We start from the raw sequence: 18,938 nt of genomic DNA on the forward strand, positions 1-18,938 counted from the left end.
AGCGAAGACAATGCAGCATGGGCACTGCAGTACAGGTAACACAAGCCCAGCAGACACCCAGGGTACATACTCAGCTCACTATCCACTCTGCAGTCCTCCTGGCACTGCCTTCACTTCTGTTGTTACCCAGGCTAGCTCAGGCAGGCGAGCCCACGCACAACTTTTTCTGCGCAGACATCCCCCAAGGGAATCCAGAGCAGATCAGCATTCCCTAGGCCCAGGAGGACTCAAAATCCATCAAAAAATGTGAGTGGGGAGATGAAGGGAGCGCCACTGGTTGGAAGTATTTCAATGAAAGCACAAAGGAAAAATAGATCTGTAATCCTCTTCCCCCGACTCAGGCTATGCAAAACATCAATTAAAGCAAGTTATTCCCAAGCACTGCTGTCTTGCAGGTGACGTCTGCACAGAATGATTTAGCAGGGACAGATGGATTTCTGTTTAGCCAGCTAGAGCCAAGTTAACCCATGTGGTTGTGGCAGAGCTCTGCCCTGACAGCTGAGGGCTATTATTGCTCTTCACAGTTGTGAAATCAGACACCAAACAAGTGACTATTGTGTGACTATATGTGACTAACACAGGAATGACAGGATCCATATGAAGGATGTTCTCCTGACCAACAGCTCCCAAAGATAAGGCTTGCTGCCCAGTCTGAGGTAAAGTTTCCCATATAGGTCCAGGGAAGGCTTCTCAGACAGTCCCAGGGTAAACAAAGGTTGCCACAACTTACTTGCCATTGATGACTCCATCTGGATTGAGCATGGGGATGATTTTGAAAATGAAACATTTCCTCAGGAGGTCAGCAATGGGGTCACCACTCATGAGGAATTCCATGGTCCCCTTCATTACCCAGCTGGCATTGCTCTCCCCCGGGTGAACACGTGCCATGAGCACCACATAGGGACGATTGCCTATAAAACAGAAAGTAAAACATAGATAGGCCATTGTTTTGTATTTTATCTTTGTGGCTGGCATTTTTCCTTTTAATCCCTAGAGAGAATAATTTGACAATAAGCCAACAGAGAGGCAGTGTTCCCTTGGTTTTGACATTTTCCTAACTCTAAAGGTCATATTTTCATACTGGCTTTCAAATTTGCACACATGATTTTGCACATAGAACCCTACCATCCCTGAATTTGCCTGCACAGACAACTGCATGCACAGCGATAGGGTTTTCTGCATGAAACTGCAGCTTCAGATTTCAAGGCCATTTATGAAAGTTTGACCCTGTAAGTTAATGACAAATTGCACTGATGCTTAAAGGTGACAGAACAGGATTTCATTCGCTAAGGGCCAGCTTCACCTTGTGTTTCTCCTTGAGCAGCTGATAACATTCCAAGCTCCTAAGCATCTCACTGCCCTTAGGGTTTGGACCTGAGGTGCAAAATATTAGCACTGCTGGGGGAATCAAACCCATTGGTGATACAACTGTGCAAGTGACTTTGCACAAAATAAAGGAATAATAGAGATATAGCTTTTATCTAGGCAGGCTGCAAAGAGGACAGTCTCTGAGGTCAACCATCACTACATACTCACTTAAAGTAAGAGAGATTATTTCCCTGATTTAAGTAAATATAGATGGTACGACTAGTGACACATACAGTTACTATTGCCTGGCACATTCAACTATAAGACACTGTTTTCAGTTGCTTATAATTTTGCCAAACTAATTGCTGGGGTTGAAATTTTCAGTGCCAGTGCCTAAAGCTGAAATATTTTGGGAAATTTCAGCTAAAAATGTTGTTTTGCCTCTGTTAAAAAAAAATCTTACAACTATTGCATTGAGAAACTCTAGCACCTTCATGCTTTAGTGAAGGGAGTTAAAACGTGACAGGAGTTAGAGAGAGTCACCATTATATCAGGGATGTGTCTTTTGCTGTTCCTGTGAAAAATGTCTAAACTTGGCCAAGTTATAAGCCTCTGAAAAATCTCAGTTTCCACATTCCATCTTCACTAAACTTGCTCCAGGGAGGGAGGGACAGGATCTGGGAATGGGGATGATCGGTATTGGGACAGAGGAGAAAAGTACAGGACCAGGGATGTGGGCAAGAACTGGGGACAAAAGTGAAAGAAGAAGAATTATTTTGCTTAAAAATAATATTGTTTTGAGTGTTCACAATGTTGAGAACAACTTTGGGTATTTTGGTTTTGTGCAAACCAGCCTTTGTTAGTGTCACACCAATGCCAAGATGATTTTGTCCAGCTCTATCAGATCATTTCTAACATATGTAACATTATTTTGCTGTACCTATATTGCTCAAGGGGAACCTGACTGATAAGCCTTTGGGGCAGTACCAAGTAGAAACTGTGACCCCTGCAAAAGGAATCAGCTGCACTTTACTGTGTAAGCAATAATTCTGTAAATAAATACTGAGTTAACAAAATGATAATACTTTGCCCTCCTATAGCACCTTGTAAGGATCCCAACGTCACCCGTGGATTTCTAACCACTTTACAGACATTAATGGATTAATCCTCATAATGTCCATGTTCAAAAAAAATAGGTATAGTAAAGAGAGGGCTAGTAACTTGCCTGACAAAACAAGACTGTGGCAGAGATGGGAACAGAATTCAGATTTCTCATTTCCTACTCATTTGTATCAACCCATAGACCATGCTTCTTCTTGACAACTGCATATGCAGTTCTTTAGTTATTCCTCATTGTAAGTGTCTGGGCTACAGACTCAGATCTAGAATTAATTTCTCTTTCTTTCTTTCTCCCTTTTTCTGCCCCAGCCCCCTCTCCTCCTGCCTACGACTAAGCTGTACCTGTGATCTGAGAACTCACACAGAGCTGCCGTATCGTGAGTCCAGTAAAGCAACATGAACTAGAACTGAGTTTCCCAATGGCCTTATATTAGTCCCACGTTGTTCGCATACTATGACTTGCTGTGGGTTACACTGATCAAAATACAGAAAATGCCTTGAGCATTTAAAAACTGCAAGAAAGGATCACCCTGGCCTTTGCAAAGCCACTAGCAGTATTTTGCAAGTCTCAGAGGGTGAGGCTTCTATTCCGTTACAGCCTCTATGCCATCTGTCTGTAGCACTTTAAAGTAGCAACAAGCAAAAACTTCAGCCTTTGCAAAGACATCAACTGCATTTTCCCATTTCCAGACATTTTCTTCTCTCCCCCATCACCATGATTTAGTGCTGTTTTTCAGTCTCACTGCTGAGTTAAACTTATGGGACTGTGCAGTTGTACTGGGGAATGGGACTCCTGAGAACTGGGAATGGACAACAGCTGTAAATAGCACAAAGCAAAATAAAATGTGTTCTCTTTTGCAATTGATGACTACAGCTTTAACAACTCTTATCTCTTCTCTGCGTGGGAGCAAGTGCAGCATGTTAATTGAGAGGCCTCCTTCCAGCATATGTACTTCTGCCATCAGCCAAAAGGAAAACCGAGAGCAGGTTCAGCGTGCTATCCACAAAAGCCCAGGAAGGTTTTGCCATAATTTTGTCAGTGATGTAAGAGGCCTGAATCCTGCTTACCTCACAGGGTGACCTGAGAGCCCCCTTGTCTCAGCGGGACCGTATGCTACAAAAGAGGCTGGAGCATGTCCAGAACTTATTTCCAGAGACCCAGTGGAGGTTATTTGAGTTTTTTCTCTTGCCTGGGTTCTGGACTCTCTGAGGACTCGAGCAAGGTGATGAGTGATCGCATCCCTCACTGAAGACAATGGGTTGTTGAGGGCGTTCAGCACCTTGCAAGATTGGGTCCATGGGTTCCAGCAAATTCACGGGGGGTTCTTCTCCAGGCTTCACACATGGATGCTATTGATATTTATCAGCTAACAGTTGATATATGGTATGGCTGGGGTGGAACACATGACCTCTGGCTCCAAATAGAGAGGCCTCTGGTACATCAACTGAAGCCTCCTTTCAAAACACGCAGACCCTACAGAGCGAGATCCTTACACATGAGCAGCTCTGACATTCAATCCACAGGAGAGTTGCAATACAGGTGCATGCCATCAAGTGTGCGGCATGCTACTGGAGACCGTGTTAGCACATGCTCTCTCCCTACGAGTAGTCACTGATAAATCCCATGCAGGATTGCTGTGCTTCCCTGGATCGCACTCTGCAGGAAGACTAACGACATGCAGTAAATAGAACAAAGAGCTGATGACACAGCCATAAAACTCCCTTCCACTGAAATATTCCAGAAACATAGATTTAGTTCTGTGGTAAGCAGGAGTCTAGGAGTGAGCTGATCTTGTACTTTAAACCACTCAGCCACTTATCTGCATTAATATTGCTTCAGTAAAGGTGATGAATGTTATTGCACATTAAAGTGCTGGACAGCGGCTCTGGCCAATCATGCTAAGCACAGACAGGCCCAGTGAGAGTTTTTTGGACACAAATCAACAAATGCAGCTCAGTCCTGACCTCCAACTCCCCCTGCTATTGCAGTGCTGACTCCATAGAGAGTTCTGCAGAAGCACCACATTCCTGACTCGATTCACCCCTTGCTATGACACGACTGGGCTACATACACAGCAAGGCCAGTGCATTTGACACCTGTCGGGCCTCTCTTTCTGCTGTTCCAGTCTGGAGTGTCTCCTAATTGTCAGTGGTGCCCAATTGCACATGGTTTCATGACATGCACAGTCATGCGAGATCTCTTTCTCATATGGGTCTTTCAAGGCTAAAATTTGAGAACAGATATAAAAAGTATTAGACCAGTTCTTAGACAGAATCCTTGCTGAATTCTGAGGAAGCTGCCAGAAGGCTCGGGTTAGCCATTTATCTTTGCAAAGCCCACATGGCATATAACCTTCTCTGGGAATGTAAATAATAAAAAGAGAAAGCACAGGAACCTTTTCATGCTACATAAAGCCTCATCCAACTGATCATGTCTTGTTACGCTGTGTTACATTTCAACATGCCCAGAATATAACGCGGTGCCAACAGACGCCAAGAATCCTGAGGTGAAGGATTAAAGAGACACCAACACCTCCTGGGAAACTTTGAAAAATGGCCTTTGAAGTAAGAATTCTGCTAACATATCACACATTCCTCATCTCTCTTTCTCTTCCCTTCATTCATTATGACTCTGAGCATTTGCATGAAAACAGGGGCAGTGTCTTTTCGGTACAGCTTGCCTGCACCTGCTGCTTAATCTTATACCTGTTGTCAGGCTCCTCTGGCTATGATAGCATCAAGGCTTGATGCAAAGGCAATTCTGATGTTGCTGAAGATTATGACAGCAAATGGGGAAGCTAGCAACAGAGGCAGAGAGAAACGTGAGGGACCAACAAAATCCCATTGTCCCTCAGAATAAAGAACACGTGAGGGGGAGTTAAGCACAGTTCCAGATGGGCCTGATGAAGGTGGAGATTCTGAGCTCCTCAAATTCCAGTGCTCTTTGGATCTCACTCTGCCCACTGTAAAGATAAGCGGTATTCACCCAATATAGGACTGGGATTTTCAAGGGAGCCTATAGAGGTTACATATCCAAAGCCTGCTGAGTTCAGACTATATGGGTTTGGAGTTTCCCCATCTGCTAACACACACACACTCTCTCTCTCTCTCTCTTTCTCTTTGGAAATTCAGGGCTGGACAACCCAAGTTTTTCTTTCAGGCTGGCCCCAAAGCATGATATGGCTTTATTTTGTGCAACACTGTTAATACACACACATTCAGCAACCCAAAGCCTGACAGCTACACTAAGCCAGACAGCAGAAATTATATTGTATGAGGCAGACACAACAAGGCTCCAAGAACACTGCATGGGATGAACGTATAAAAGCAGCTGGCCATGAGGCCACCGATTACAGATATCACAGGAGACATGAGACATTGATACAGAGTTGTCAGTCTCTTTCAGTTGCCGCAAGACCTAGTAATCTCCTTCCCATTCCGTCTGTTCCATCCCTGCATTATTCAGAAATACGTTTTTTAAAGTACACAATACATGTATTGTTATTGCTCCAAATGGCAATAAGAGAACATTACAAGTGTAATTGTCTCGGCCGTGAACCGCCTGTTCTCTACTTTCATACCCTGGTGGGGGTGTTACAGGCTCCAGGTTGCTTGGCAACCTCCTTTTGTGCGTGTGTCATTTGAATTCATTCACCTTTGAATCCAAGATGTTCAGAGATGATTGGCCAGTCAGAACACAGGCACATGCTGCTCAGGCTGGGTGCAGCTTGACACAGTGCCACTGCTGGACTTTACACTTGAGGAGCTGTCAAATATGGTTTTAGATCTATTCTGAGGCATTTGAAAGCTGTGGGAAGAAGTTGCCATGCATTATTTCTCCATGGACATGGCACTTTGCCTACAAAGCATGGAGGATGGCTTGCCACAGCATCCCCTTTTCCTCCTTCCCCTAGTCTCTATGCTGCTGTTAGCACTAACATTGATCTCGCAGATTGCCCTTCCAACAGATTATCTAATTGGCTGATGTAGCTGGCACTGGGTTAGGGTTAAAGGAATATGAGTATCTATCATTCATAGCTCACTTTCGGCGCACACCATAGCCTGAATTTGTTCTAAAGACAGTAGGAAATTTGAGATGTTCAAGTATTTTGTACTGCAAATCACCGATTTTCATTCTGTGCGTTTTGAAAGTCAGGCCTTAGGATGAGAGCAACACAGGTTGCCTTGTTGTCTTGAGCCAATCTGAGGCATGGCAGGTAGAAGGAGAATGAAGGTGCTATTGCTTTGTAGGATTGCCACCTCTTAGGTACAATAAAAACAAGACATCTGGGATGATCTTGATACCATAAACTGGACAGCTGGCATTGTGTATGTAGTACCTTTACAGACTTCCCAGGACAGCTACCTCAATACAGGGACGATCCTGCAAAAACCTGGACACGTGGCAACCCTAGTTCCTGGAGGGATAGATTTGTGAATGACTCCTGCTGTGATGGTACCGGACACTCAGATGTAAGAGCAACTAAGAATTGCAGTTAGTGGGAGCCAGGAAAAGCAGAGGGCATTTAAGCAAGAACACAGTCAAAGTGTATCCCACAGATGAGACTAGTCTGAATGCTGACCCTGGGCTGTGAGACCACATCTCCCCTGAGCTCTCTCACATGTCTCCCAGGCCTGAGTATCTAGAGCGTTAAGTCCGGTGCAGAGGTCTGAAGAGAATTGCTAAATCCATGGGCAGATTTTCCCAAGAAAAGGATTTCACCTGAAATGAATCAGGCAGGAGAAAAAGGCTGAGAAAGTTTTCTTTGTCACAAAACATTCTCCCATGACAATCTATAATGATGGGGAAAGGAAACTCTGATAATTTATGTGACGGTGTAATGGGTTCGGGGTGACATATGATACTTTATAAAAAGTGAATCTGAGAGGGATAGAACTTTAATAAGTCTCCAACTCCAAAACGGTAATATTGCAACCTATTGCACCAACATTTCATGCTGCTTACTCACTATTCATACACAGAGGTACCTGTAGTTACCTAATTTGCAGTGCAGACTTCAACCAGCTAAGGGCAAAGGCCTGGCAACCCTCCAGTGATTTCTCTGGCGAGTCACACATGCAAGGGACCAAACGTACCATTGGCCTATTACAATGTACTTCCATTGACTTCCATGGAGTTGCGCCTGCTTATGCCAGCAGTGAATTTGCCCCAAGGACTTTCTCTGAACTCAGGGCCATATACTTCCCTCAGTCCACAGCTACCAACCCCACTGACTTCGTCATGGCTTCTTTCCAGGTATAAAAGGTAACATGTGGCCCAATGGGAGAGACTGCAGATGGGGTCAATGCAGATAGGGTCCCCCAGGGTATTCACCGGGAATTGCAAATTGCTGTTCATACTGTGTGCAATGCTCCGACTGGTGCCTGGGGCTTTTCTGCCTCTGAAAAACACAGTTCCTCCCCAGTGCAATCCCCATTCTCCTCTGCTGACACTGCTTGCTCTCTGAGCATAACAGCAAGGAGGAAGAAGAATTGCTTAGAGTGCTACACAGGGGTGAAATCGGGGTTAATAGGATGAAACTTAGCAAAGGAATATTTAGGCTGAATATCAGTGAGATCTGTTAGGCTGAGGAAGAGACTCCGCTAGGGAGTGATAGAAGCTCAGGTACATCTGGACTGCCCAAACACTAGAAGCTATTTTGTACAGAACACTCCTACACTGCCCAGTGGCGAAAGGAGTTGTCTTAACAGGTGTTTCCTTCACTAATTTATATGGACCTATTCCTGAAGTCCTTACTCCCAGGGAGTCTGGACAAGTGAAGAATGAGGAAAAACATGAATAAGGACCTCAGGATTTGGCCCAATCATTCTGTAACAGCAGGTTAAAATCAAGTTGGATCCCACCAGAGTAGATCTCTAGCTTCTACTTTCCAGGGGTGACATGAAGAATGGAGCATGGGGTAGTGTTCCAATCAGAGCTGGGAATAAGAAGCATCAGATGCAGTAGGAAGACATGATACCCAGGGGAACAACCAACCATTTGTAATGGAGAAGAATTCAATTTGTTATCTGAAGGGATGGCTCTGAAGTCGAGAGTGCACTCTGGTCTCAGATATTGTCTCTATGGAATGGAGATCCATTTCCCACTGAATCCCACTTACATTAAGGAAATGCTCATTCTTAAACATATGCCACATCTTTAAAAGAGGCACAGCAACATCTCTGCTTCTGATTTGAAATCATCCTGAAGTGATGAGTTTTAACAAACAAAAAATTATGAGGCAGCAGTGCAATCGGTCTCCCATTATCAGAAAGATAAAATATCAATTTTTATCAAGAGATAAAGTATCACAGATTGGCTCTGATAGGAAAAATTAAATTCCTCCACTTGATTTGATTTTTATCACTCTTTTGCCCCAGAAATGTTCTGTCGGAGCATGTTTAAAACAAATGTTCATTCATCCCACACTAACCAAACTGGAAGGGTTTCTGACTGTGTCTGTACACGTACATGCAAGATAGAGAAAAAGAGAAAGAGAGAGGGAAGAAAGGGCAGATAGTAAAAAAGAGAGGGGGAAAAATCTTTGAACTGCAGCTTCTAACACCTCACAGCAGCAAAGCCATCGCAGCAAAGGCCTTTTGTAGGTTCATCTCCTTGGTGTTATGATTGCACTCACTCCTGGCACATTGCTGTCCCAGTCTGATTCTAGTCTTTAAAATAGTCTCCCCCATAGGTGAGCACTGACTAAATGTTCCTCATATTCCATATTAAAAGAGTTTGGCAAGGTAGAACCATTTCCACCTTTCAGTAATTAAGCTTGCCTTGATGGCTCAATAGAGAGCTCCAGATACCACTGAGCACGGTAAGGAAGCAACCAATGGGATCTTCTGTCCTTGGGCAGAGGGCTGGGTTGCTTCATGGGAATGAAACTGTTGTTGGCCCAGGGAAGGAGGTGAACTTCTGCCATAAAGTACCTCATCCTCTAGTGGACTATGCTGCAAGGAGCAGGGAGTGGGATTAGGAGGAGACTCTGAATAGAGGGTGAAATTCCAGCACCCTAATGGGGCAGCTACAATATCCTAAGCTTCTGCTCCAGCAAGGGACAACCTCACCCATAAATGACATTGTTCTGTACATGGTTTTGAGTTGATGCAGATAAGAACAGTGAGGTATAGAATCAGACTGCAAAGAGTGGCCAAATTTTTCTGTGATGCTTAGGACTAGTTACATCAGTGGGTGATCTGTGTTGTTAATGACTGTTATCCATTTGAATTCATTTTTTATGTAGAAATCTGAACACGTCTCTTCAAAGAACAGCTCTCTCCAAGTTCCATCTGAGCAACCAACATGCAAAAAAGTGCCTGAATGTTGCTTTCTGTGGCACCAAACTAAGGCGCATGGACTTCCAGATATAGTTTAGAGTGGTTCTGGATTGTAGCCTCACCTACTATCAATGTGCCTAAACTTAAGGTGGTATCTTGAGGCGGGGGGGGGGGGGATGTTGGAGATCTTCGTATATGGGAAAGTCTGGGTTTGTTATCACACAGCCATATTCTTGTCTTCTCAGCAGCTGAATACTGTGTGCCAGTACGGGTTTGTAGCATACATACAAAACTTGTCACTGCGCAATTGAACACTATTACGAGAATTGTCACGGGGCGCTGAAGTCAACAGCAAGTCTAGTTTTCTGCTCTCAGACATATCTTACCACCATCCCTTTGAAAAGCATACTAATAATAATACAAGAGTATAGCCATGCAATAAAGATCTCCCAGACGTCAACTTAACTCAAGGAACCCTTTCCAGTTAGTGGCCAAAGCTCTTAAAACTCCAGGACTGCAACCAAAAGACAAGTAGCAAAGGCTGTGAAAATAGCAGGCTCAACAATCAAGACCTGATTATGGATCCTACAAACCAAACCCCTTGCTTCACCATGCCATATAAGATATGGATCAATGTGAGCATATCAGAACCTCATGTGGGCATTTGTAATTACCTAGTACATGAATGGAAAATGAAGGATAGCCCTATATGCTAATGTGGAGAAGACATCCAAACCACGGAACACCTAGTGAACTGCACTTCTCTAAAAAATTTTCCCCAGAGGGACAGCCCTGAGTCATTCCATGTCACTGGATGCCAGAGAGTGGATGACAAACTTGGACATCAACTTTTATGTAGCTTTTCAAGTTGTCATATGAAAGAAGAGGAGCACATCTATGCACTGGTGTCTTATATTTATGGCTAGAGTCCCAGGGTACCTTCTTTGGGATGAGAGTGGTGTATGTGGTGTTGGAAGGGAGGTAGTTTCTGGGATGAGCTTCAGAATTGATGAGTGAGTGCAGATGCTACCCAAAAAGGCACGTTCTTTAACTTTGCTTATTCAAGGGTTTTCCTGGATTTATAGCTTTCGACCACTCTAGCAATACTTGGTTAATGAGCTCTGCGTTATACACACAGCTGGGAACCATGCCCATCGGTTCCTTCATTCATGCTGCTGTATAAATGTGCAGACGTACACACACAATGAAATATCAATTTCCCTATGACTTTGTCAGGAAGGTAACACTTCAGAGAGGCTGCATAGCACATAAAATACAACTCTGTTCTTCTTTCTGTAATGATTAAACATGCAGCAAATGGCTCTTCGGTTCCTGGAACCAGCTAAATAGGACATCTGAGAAGAGGCCAGATGGAGTACAATGAACTGTTATGTTTCTTCCTAAAGCATCTGACATTACAATAACAGAGATAACCACCACCAGGATTCTTAACCTTCATGCTTCAGGGCAGCAACTCATCTCCAGCTGGGGTCAGGAAGAATTTTTTCAAGGTGCTCTAAGAGTGCACAGCAAGGCATGCTGTGAGGGGTTTATGCCATCCTACACCAGCCACTATTGGAGGCAAGATACCAGAATAGATGGACCATTAGTCTGTTCTGGAAGGGCAGTTCATCTGTTCTTACAAACCAAGTGCCAGGAAAGTTTAAAGAAGGATTGTTCTCTTTCTGAAAAGTATTGCACAAGTGCATCAACAAGACCAAGGAAACCCTGTGTGGAGCAGACAAGCTATTATGACAGCAACCATGTGACAATCCCACAGAGAAGAGGAGGGAACCAGGTTTGGTATGAAGTTCACATATCACCTACTGTTCCCCCTTTTCTTCCACCCACAGCATCTTCTTGGAAGAAAAGACCACAGACAGTGTATCAGAGAGACATTTCCAGCATTCATTGACTATACTTTCCCAAATTATTTTCAAAATCAGTCCTGGCTGGAAGATTCTATTTGTCAAACAATGTGGTGATGCGAGCAATGGGTGCTGTTCAGCTTGAATTTCTGGCATATTTAGTGCATCCATTGGCTCAGTGGAGCTGACTACGGTGCCATGGTTCGCTGATGGGATCCCAGTGCCTTCCTGCATCTTTAACACACATTTCACTGGCAGAGCTTTGAAGATTTCCAAGAAATGCTGCCAAAGGGCCTGTCGCTCTGCATGGTCTAAGAAGAGCTAGCGCTGGTTCCCACCTATTTGCCTTGGAGGTTCACTGGCCCTTAAGTCATTACTGCATTGCATTTGAAGCCACTTCATCTTCAGGTCTGTAAACTATCAAAATGCTTTTAAAATATAAAACATGTATTTAAATAAGACGATCCTTGTCAATCAGTGTCATGACTGGTTGATGACTAGCACTGCATGCTATGACTTATTTCCCCAGAAAGCTTTTTATGCCAGTACCTTGTTTGCAAGGGATAAGGTGACATCCATTTTTTAACTGTTTAAAGGGTTAGATTGACACAGTGGGTGAGCTAATATCTTTTATCAGACCAACTTCTGTTGGTGGTTCAGATGAAACTTTCAAGCTTCACAGAGCTAATCAGAGTGTCTGAGCTAAACACAAGTTGGGTCAGACTGTTAAGCATAAGGGGTTCAAACATTCTGTAGGAGACCAATTAAAATGAAGTGAGCAATTAAAGGTTAGCGGGCAGTTTGGTGTGTGACAATTTGTTGTAATGAGCCATAAAAACCATATACCGTTAAACGAAAAACTTCTTGCCTACCATTCTAACACCTTCTAATATTAAAATGGAAAGAAGTTTGAAAGTTTAATGCACTTTACTTAGGTTGTTTGTTTGCTCTATGCATTTCACTCAGCTTGGATGATGAAAGCAAGCTAGTCAGTTTCTCAGTTCATAGTCCACTTTCATTTTCAGGTTCTCATGCATTAGCTATTGGAATAATTTTTGGGACATATTGGCAGGGTACATTTTAGGAAGATTGTGCTAATGCTTCCCTGTGCCTATAGGACTTCAGTTTCCATGAATGCAGAAAATATGAGCTGATTGGTGATAAATAGGCTGTTTCCCCTCGCTGGGCACAATTTTTAATTGCAAGTTGTGCCTAGGCAGATGAAATTAAAAGCTAGTAAATAAGTTAGTGGGATCTGCATGGCAAGGGATATTCAAACTGGGGAGAAAACTGGTTAAGGATCGAGGAAGTGGGTCTTGTACTAGGGAAGAGAAACATACACCAGAGCTTGTGTTTGTTAGCAAAGCAATCTGGTCAATAATTCAATCCGTCTGAATGAGAGTTTTGCTTTATTAAGCACATCTCTACAAATGTGTGTATATGCCAGCTCATGGCACAGCATACTGTGCTGCATGTGCACATAAGGGTGGACGCGGGTATATTGCATCTTTGATGGTCTGGGAGTAGCAAACATGAGGCACAGTGAAAACAGAGAAGCAGTCAGATGTATCACGCAGCCCAAACACTGGAGACAACATGCACCCAAAGAATGCAGTTTATGAGATCCCAGAATTCCATAGACAGCCTCTTGCTCACTTATTCACCGGCTGCTCTCATTTCTTTCCTCAGTCTGAAGCCCAATTCTTGAGTTAGATTGTGCTTCATCATGACCTCCTGGCTGTTGATTTTCTTGCCCTTTTAAAATGTTTGACAAAGGTGCCACAGAAAGAGTTTGGCATCTGGAAGCTGTGACAGACACGACATGACCTGATTTATGAAACATAGCTAAACAGCTAGGGCTGCCAAAGGCCAGGATTTACACAACTGTGTTCCTAGAGTGGCCTTCAATTCCAACTCTCCTACCCTGCAGCAATACAAATTCCCTATTGAGTTATGGAGCAACCTGCAGTAGCCTGAGACACTGATTTATCAGGGCAGACTTCGTGCCAGTGTTGTGAAAATAGCAGCCTGCCTCCTGCTAGCCACAGGGAATGGAATGGCAAAGAGCCTGATTCTCCGCAAACTTAGACCTTGGTAGCCTTTGCACCTATGCAAAGTGGGCACCGAAGGCTACCACATTGAAAGGGTGGTGTTTTCCTCCACTTTGCACAGACGTAAGTGACAACACAAGAGGAAAGGCAGGGAAGGATCAAGTCCTAGAAGTTTTTGACACCCTGAATATTATCCACATCATTATCTTTGCAATATTCCAAATGCTTCACTCAGACATTTCCATTTTTGCTCTCCTATGGGAGGACACTTTTACCCTTCTTTCCACCTGTTCCTTCACATCTACCTGGTGTCTGCAGGACCACCAAGGTACTTCTATAACTTTCTATCCTCCCTTGGATGAAGAACCCCTTCTCCAATCCATACACCTCTCCTTTCTCTGTCACCTCCTTCCCAGTTCAGCCTCTGGCCTTCTGCTGCTTTTTCTCCTCTCGCCCACACAGATTCCTGGTGCCTATTAGCATCCACCTATTTATCTAGACATTTATACTGTGCTCAACACCATAGTATCTGGGTGCCTAGCAAATGGCCTAGATCAGTGGTTCTCAAACTTTTTTTTCCACGGACCACTTGAAAATTGCTTAGGGTCTCAGTGGACCACTTAATGGTCTTTCCAAATGTTTTCTGTACCATTAGCTATCTATTGTAAAGAGCTTTGGATAAAGCACTACATAAAAAAAAACTTAATTATTAACTTTTTTTGTTCTACAGATAAAAGCACACAATTCATATTTTAATATCAGTAGCCTTACCTTTCTAATGTGATAGATGTGCCCAGGGCCGTCCTTAGGATTTATAGTGCCCTAGGCGGGATTATTAAACTGGTGCCCCTGTGCCTGTCTTGCTCTTGGCAACACAAACATAAGCTTACACTATATGGAAAGACTTGCCACATGCATCGTTACTAAAACCAGTTTTAAAACGTCTTAAAGCACACTGTAATGCTGATTGGAACTAGCTACTAAAGAAGTAGCACTATAGAAAAATTCCTGATTTGACAGAATATGCAATAATATAATTTTTTAATTTGTCAACATTTTATTTGGAAATTTCTATGAAAAGGTATTGAAACAGATTTGTTTTTAATAAAGCCATTCTTACTGGCTATTTGAACTGCAAAATCTGTGTAATAATGTCATGTAGACAAAGAAAAAGTGATTTCTTGTTTGATGAAGATAGCAGACCAATCAGTGTTCCTGACTCATTGTAGGCGGAGATAGTTTCAATGAGCTTTAGTTTGAGAAACTTACCGTTCTCCTGATGCTACTCGTTGACAGGAATTGTCATAGAAACGAGCTGGGCAATGTCACATTATGATATGTCAACAAGTTTGCTGGTATGAGGTAAACGTAACAATGTCATCATCTGTTTGCAATGTGGAACAACCTCTATTCTTTCATACAGTTCAAGTCATTTAAAGAAACGATTATCATGCTTCAGAAGGCATCTAGGTCAGGATCCCCAATGTGGTGCCCCAGGGTGCCATGGCGCTCACAGGGGCCTCTCAGTGCACCTGCATACTGGCCGGCAGATGACACATCCGCCGAATGAGCCCTCGAAATTTCGGCATTCCGGCAAGCGACGCTCATGGATACGCACTGCCTGCCGATTAAGCACCATCATCCCAAGTGTCGTCCGCATTTGGAGCAGATGCTCGTCACTGCCACATGTCCTGCGTCTGGTAATCGCCAAGAAAAAATGATATGGGGCCACTGCTCTAGCGTTTTGCACTATTGTCATTAGTTCTCTTGCTTGTCCTATTTCGTTGATTTAGTCTGCTCAAGCCACCTAACCAGCTGAGTGAAGGAACCCGCCGACAGTGGTTGAGGCTCAGCCAGGGTATCAGCTGCCAGCCGGCTCAGCCCGCTGCCAGCCTGAGGTTCCTTGGGGTCCCCAAACGCCGAGTGGGTGCTGAGTGGGGTTGGTGGCGGGACCTCGGGTGCAATGGGCCAGCAAGCCAGAACCCCAGAGCAGTGGCAGGTGAGCCACTCAACCCACCCAATGCAGCCATAAAAATGCACTTGCGTGCCACCTTTGCCACATATGCCCCAGGTTGCTGATGCTCTGCTCTATACCACTAGTAAGGAGATGAGCATATACAGGTTGTTGGAGGGCTCATGTAGGCAGTAACCAGGGCTAGAGGAAATCAAGTCCAACAGTTTTTTGTTTCTCTGATGGAAACTGGCCACTCCCTTCCCCCATACCAAATGTCACAAATAATTGGTCAACAACTAATTTTCTGTTTTTGGCGTAAGATAGTTGATTTTTTAAAAAAAATATTGAAATTGGAATTCAGGATTGTTGCAAGCATTTTTTGGCGAAAAAATTTGTTAGATGACAATCTAATGGCACACAGTACTGCTTTCATGCTTGGCTCACCCCCTAGCCTGCTGGTTTAACAGCTGCAGTAGAGGAGGAGATAGATGGAAAACTGCAGGACCCCAAAATCCACCTCTTGGGGTGCAGAATGGCAACAGCAGCAGCAAACCCTCAGATCCGATCACACGCCAATGGGCACCACCGCCAGCCCAACAGACCATGGTGAAGTTAGCACAACATCTGATCTCAGCGACAGGGCACCCATGGAGCCACAGCAGCTAATCCTGCCCTATGCAGCTCCCCCCAGATGAGATGGATCGCTACCAGCCCAGGGGAGAGACACGCTCCCCAGCTAGGGTGGCCAGATCCAGATGTCCTGATTTTATAGGGCCAGTCCTGATATTTGGGGCTTTGTCTTATATAGGTACCAATTACCCCCACCTAGGGTGACCAGACAGCAAATGTGAAAAATCGGGATGGGGGTGGCCAGGAATAGGAGCCTATATAAGAAAAAGACCCAAAAATCGGGACTGTCCCTATAAAATCGGGACGTCTGGTCACCCTACAGGTGAGTTCCTTCCCCCACTCTTTCCCAGAGACCCCAGCAGCCAATCCTCTCCCTCAGACTGTGCTGCATTCGCTCTCCCTAGGACCCAGCAGCCCTGCTCTTACATGCTCCACTGCTTCCCACCTGTCCGGGCTCCCAGCAGAGCAGTGCCCCCAGACCTAGTGTTGCCCTAGGCAGCTGCCTGTTCTGCCTATGGCTAAGGAAGGCCCTGGATATGCCCTCTCTCCCCCACTGTGTCAGCCCCCGAGCTGGGGCTGGGAAGAAGACGGAATCTCTCCCTCTCTCCCCTGCTGTGGTAGCCTCTGGAGCTGGGGCTGGGACAGAGAGGGTCTCCCTCTTTCCCCCGCCGTGGCAGCCCCCAAGCAGGGGCTGGGAAGGAGGAGGAGATCTCCCCAGCCACAGCAGCCACAGAGCTGAGGCTGGGATGGAGGGCCATCTCTCCCCGGCAGCCGCAGTCCTGGAGCTGGGAAAAGACGCATCTTTCTCTGGCCGCCACAGCCCTTCACATTCCAAATTCCCCCCAGCCACTCTTCTCATCGCACTGCCCCTTCCCACCTACCCCCTATTATCTCAAGGCCACCACCTCACCTTGCATATGTGTCTTCTCCAGAGTCCAGGCACCTAATTAGGTGGGTGGCCCTTCATTCTCTCATGTGTGGCTGCCCAGGTGCACACCTTACAGGGAACTATCCGCGGACCACCTGAATGGAGCTCACAGACCACTGGTCGTCCGCAGACCGCAATTTGAGAACCTCTGGCCTAGATGTCATTTCTGGAGTCCTGTCAGTGTTATGATGCAGTTGGTGACTAACTCCATCTATCCAGCCCATTGCTGCACCATCTGAGCACCTCACAGACATTTATGAATGTACCCTCAAAGCACCTGTAAGATAAGGAAACACTGAGACACAGAGAAATTGAATAGATATAGGGAGTCAGAGGTGAGCTGAGAACTGAGCATCAATCTCCTGAGTGCCAGGTCCAGTGTCTTATCCACAAGATCATCCTTTTTCCACTGCTTACAAGCTGGGGTCTGAATTTCTACCTGGCCAATGACTTAATGCTTGTCTACACTGCCCCACTGACTACAGGGGCATGCGCCAAAGTGCTGCACTGTGCCTCCCCTGTGAGATACCAGGGAGCCAACTAAAAGTGTCCTAGCATTAACGTAATCTTCTTCCAACAGGACTACATTAATGTGAACTAAGAACCTTTTAGTGCATACCCACAATGCCCACATGGGGGAGCTATAGCACACCACTTTGGTGTGCACAGCTATTCACACCCCCATACTCCAAACTGTGGGGCAATGTAGACGTGGCTGAGGGGCTCCCTCCTTATTTTAAAAGAATACTGTACCTCAGTATCCTTCAGCAACCATCAAACAGCACTGCAGTACTTCTAACATAACTTAAGTGTGCTAGACCATTGCTGTAGAGTGGAGCAGTGTCAGTTTTGGTTTTTTACAGGGGCAGACTTGGAAAGCTTACTACTTGCACAGAGACAAAATCACACCCCGTTACTCGTTTGTGCACTGAAACCCACACACCCACTTTATCACACGCACTTCCACAAGGTGCCACAATCCTGAGATCTGCACCCACCCTTGCCCATTACAATTGTTTTGGGCACCAAAACATGGAGAGCAGGAGAGAAGCCTGAAGACAAGAGCTAGAGGAGAAGGTGGGAGGCCAGAGGAAGAGAAGAAAGGTTGCAGCAGATCTTTTCAGACTTCTTGTAAAAGAAAACCTGACAAGATCATAGACCGGGGAAGGGAACTGAAGATGGAAAAGAGGAAACCTCATCATCACACCTTCTCATGCTTTCTCTCCAAGACATACACACATTTGTCACGCACAACCTATCCTCCACCCAGACTCACAAACTCATACCCCTTCACACACTCACCTGTCCATATACCCACTGATCTTTAGCAAAAGGTAGGACATCTTTGCTCTGACTAACTCAATGCCTGTTTCAAGGAGCCTGAGCAGCACCAGGACTAACCTGGCAACCCCTCACAACAGCTCATTCAATGAGTTCAGTGAAAACAGAAGAGAAAGGCTTGTAAAAGGAATTACAAAGAGGCAGGGAACTTACATTTTTTCCACAAAGCTAAGTAGCATGACAATTGCAACTGATAGAGCAAATTAAATTCTAAATGCACTGGTGATTTGACAGATATCATTTTACTAAGTGTTACTGAGAAAATGTCTTCTTTGGGAAGCAGAGTTAAGATCCAGAACAAGGCCTGCCAGTTCTGGGACCTGACTCAATTATGTGGAGTTTATTCACAAAGTTAAGGAGAGGAAGGGAGAACACAATTATTCAGAGGTACAGTGTTCCTTTAAAAAAATACAAGGCTAACCCATAGGAAAAGCAAATGCTTAAGAGTGTTGCAG

General features: G+C 44.8%; 1 protein-coding gene across 1 annotated transcript in view; it reads right to left on the reverse strand.

The window, feature by feature from the left end:
- AGBL1 (AGBL carboxypeptidase 1) overlaps positions 1-18,938 on the reverse strand; it is a 377,222-nt gene that overhangs the window by 240,313 nt on the left and 117,971 nt on the right. Inside the window, exon 18 of the mRNA XM_032806521.2 lies at positions 731-911. Coding sequence (XP_032662412.1) covers positions 731-911 — 181 coding nt within the window. The remainder of the gene's footprint in view (positions 1-730; positions 912-18,938) is intronic.

This window comes from Chelonoidis abingdonii, chromosome 9, assembly GCF_003597395.2.
Source record: "Chelonoidis abingdonii isolate Lonesome George chromosome 9, CheloAbing_2.0, whole genome shotgun sequence".
NCBI lineage: Eukaryota > Metazoa > Chordata > Testudines > Testudinidae > Chelonoidis > Chelonoidis abingdonii.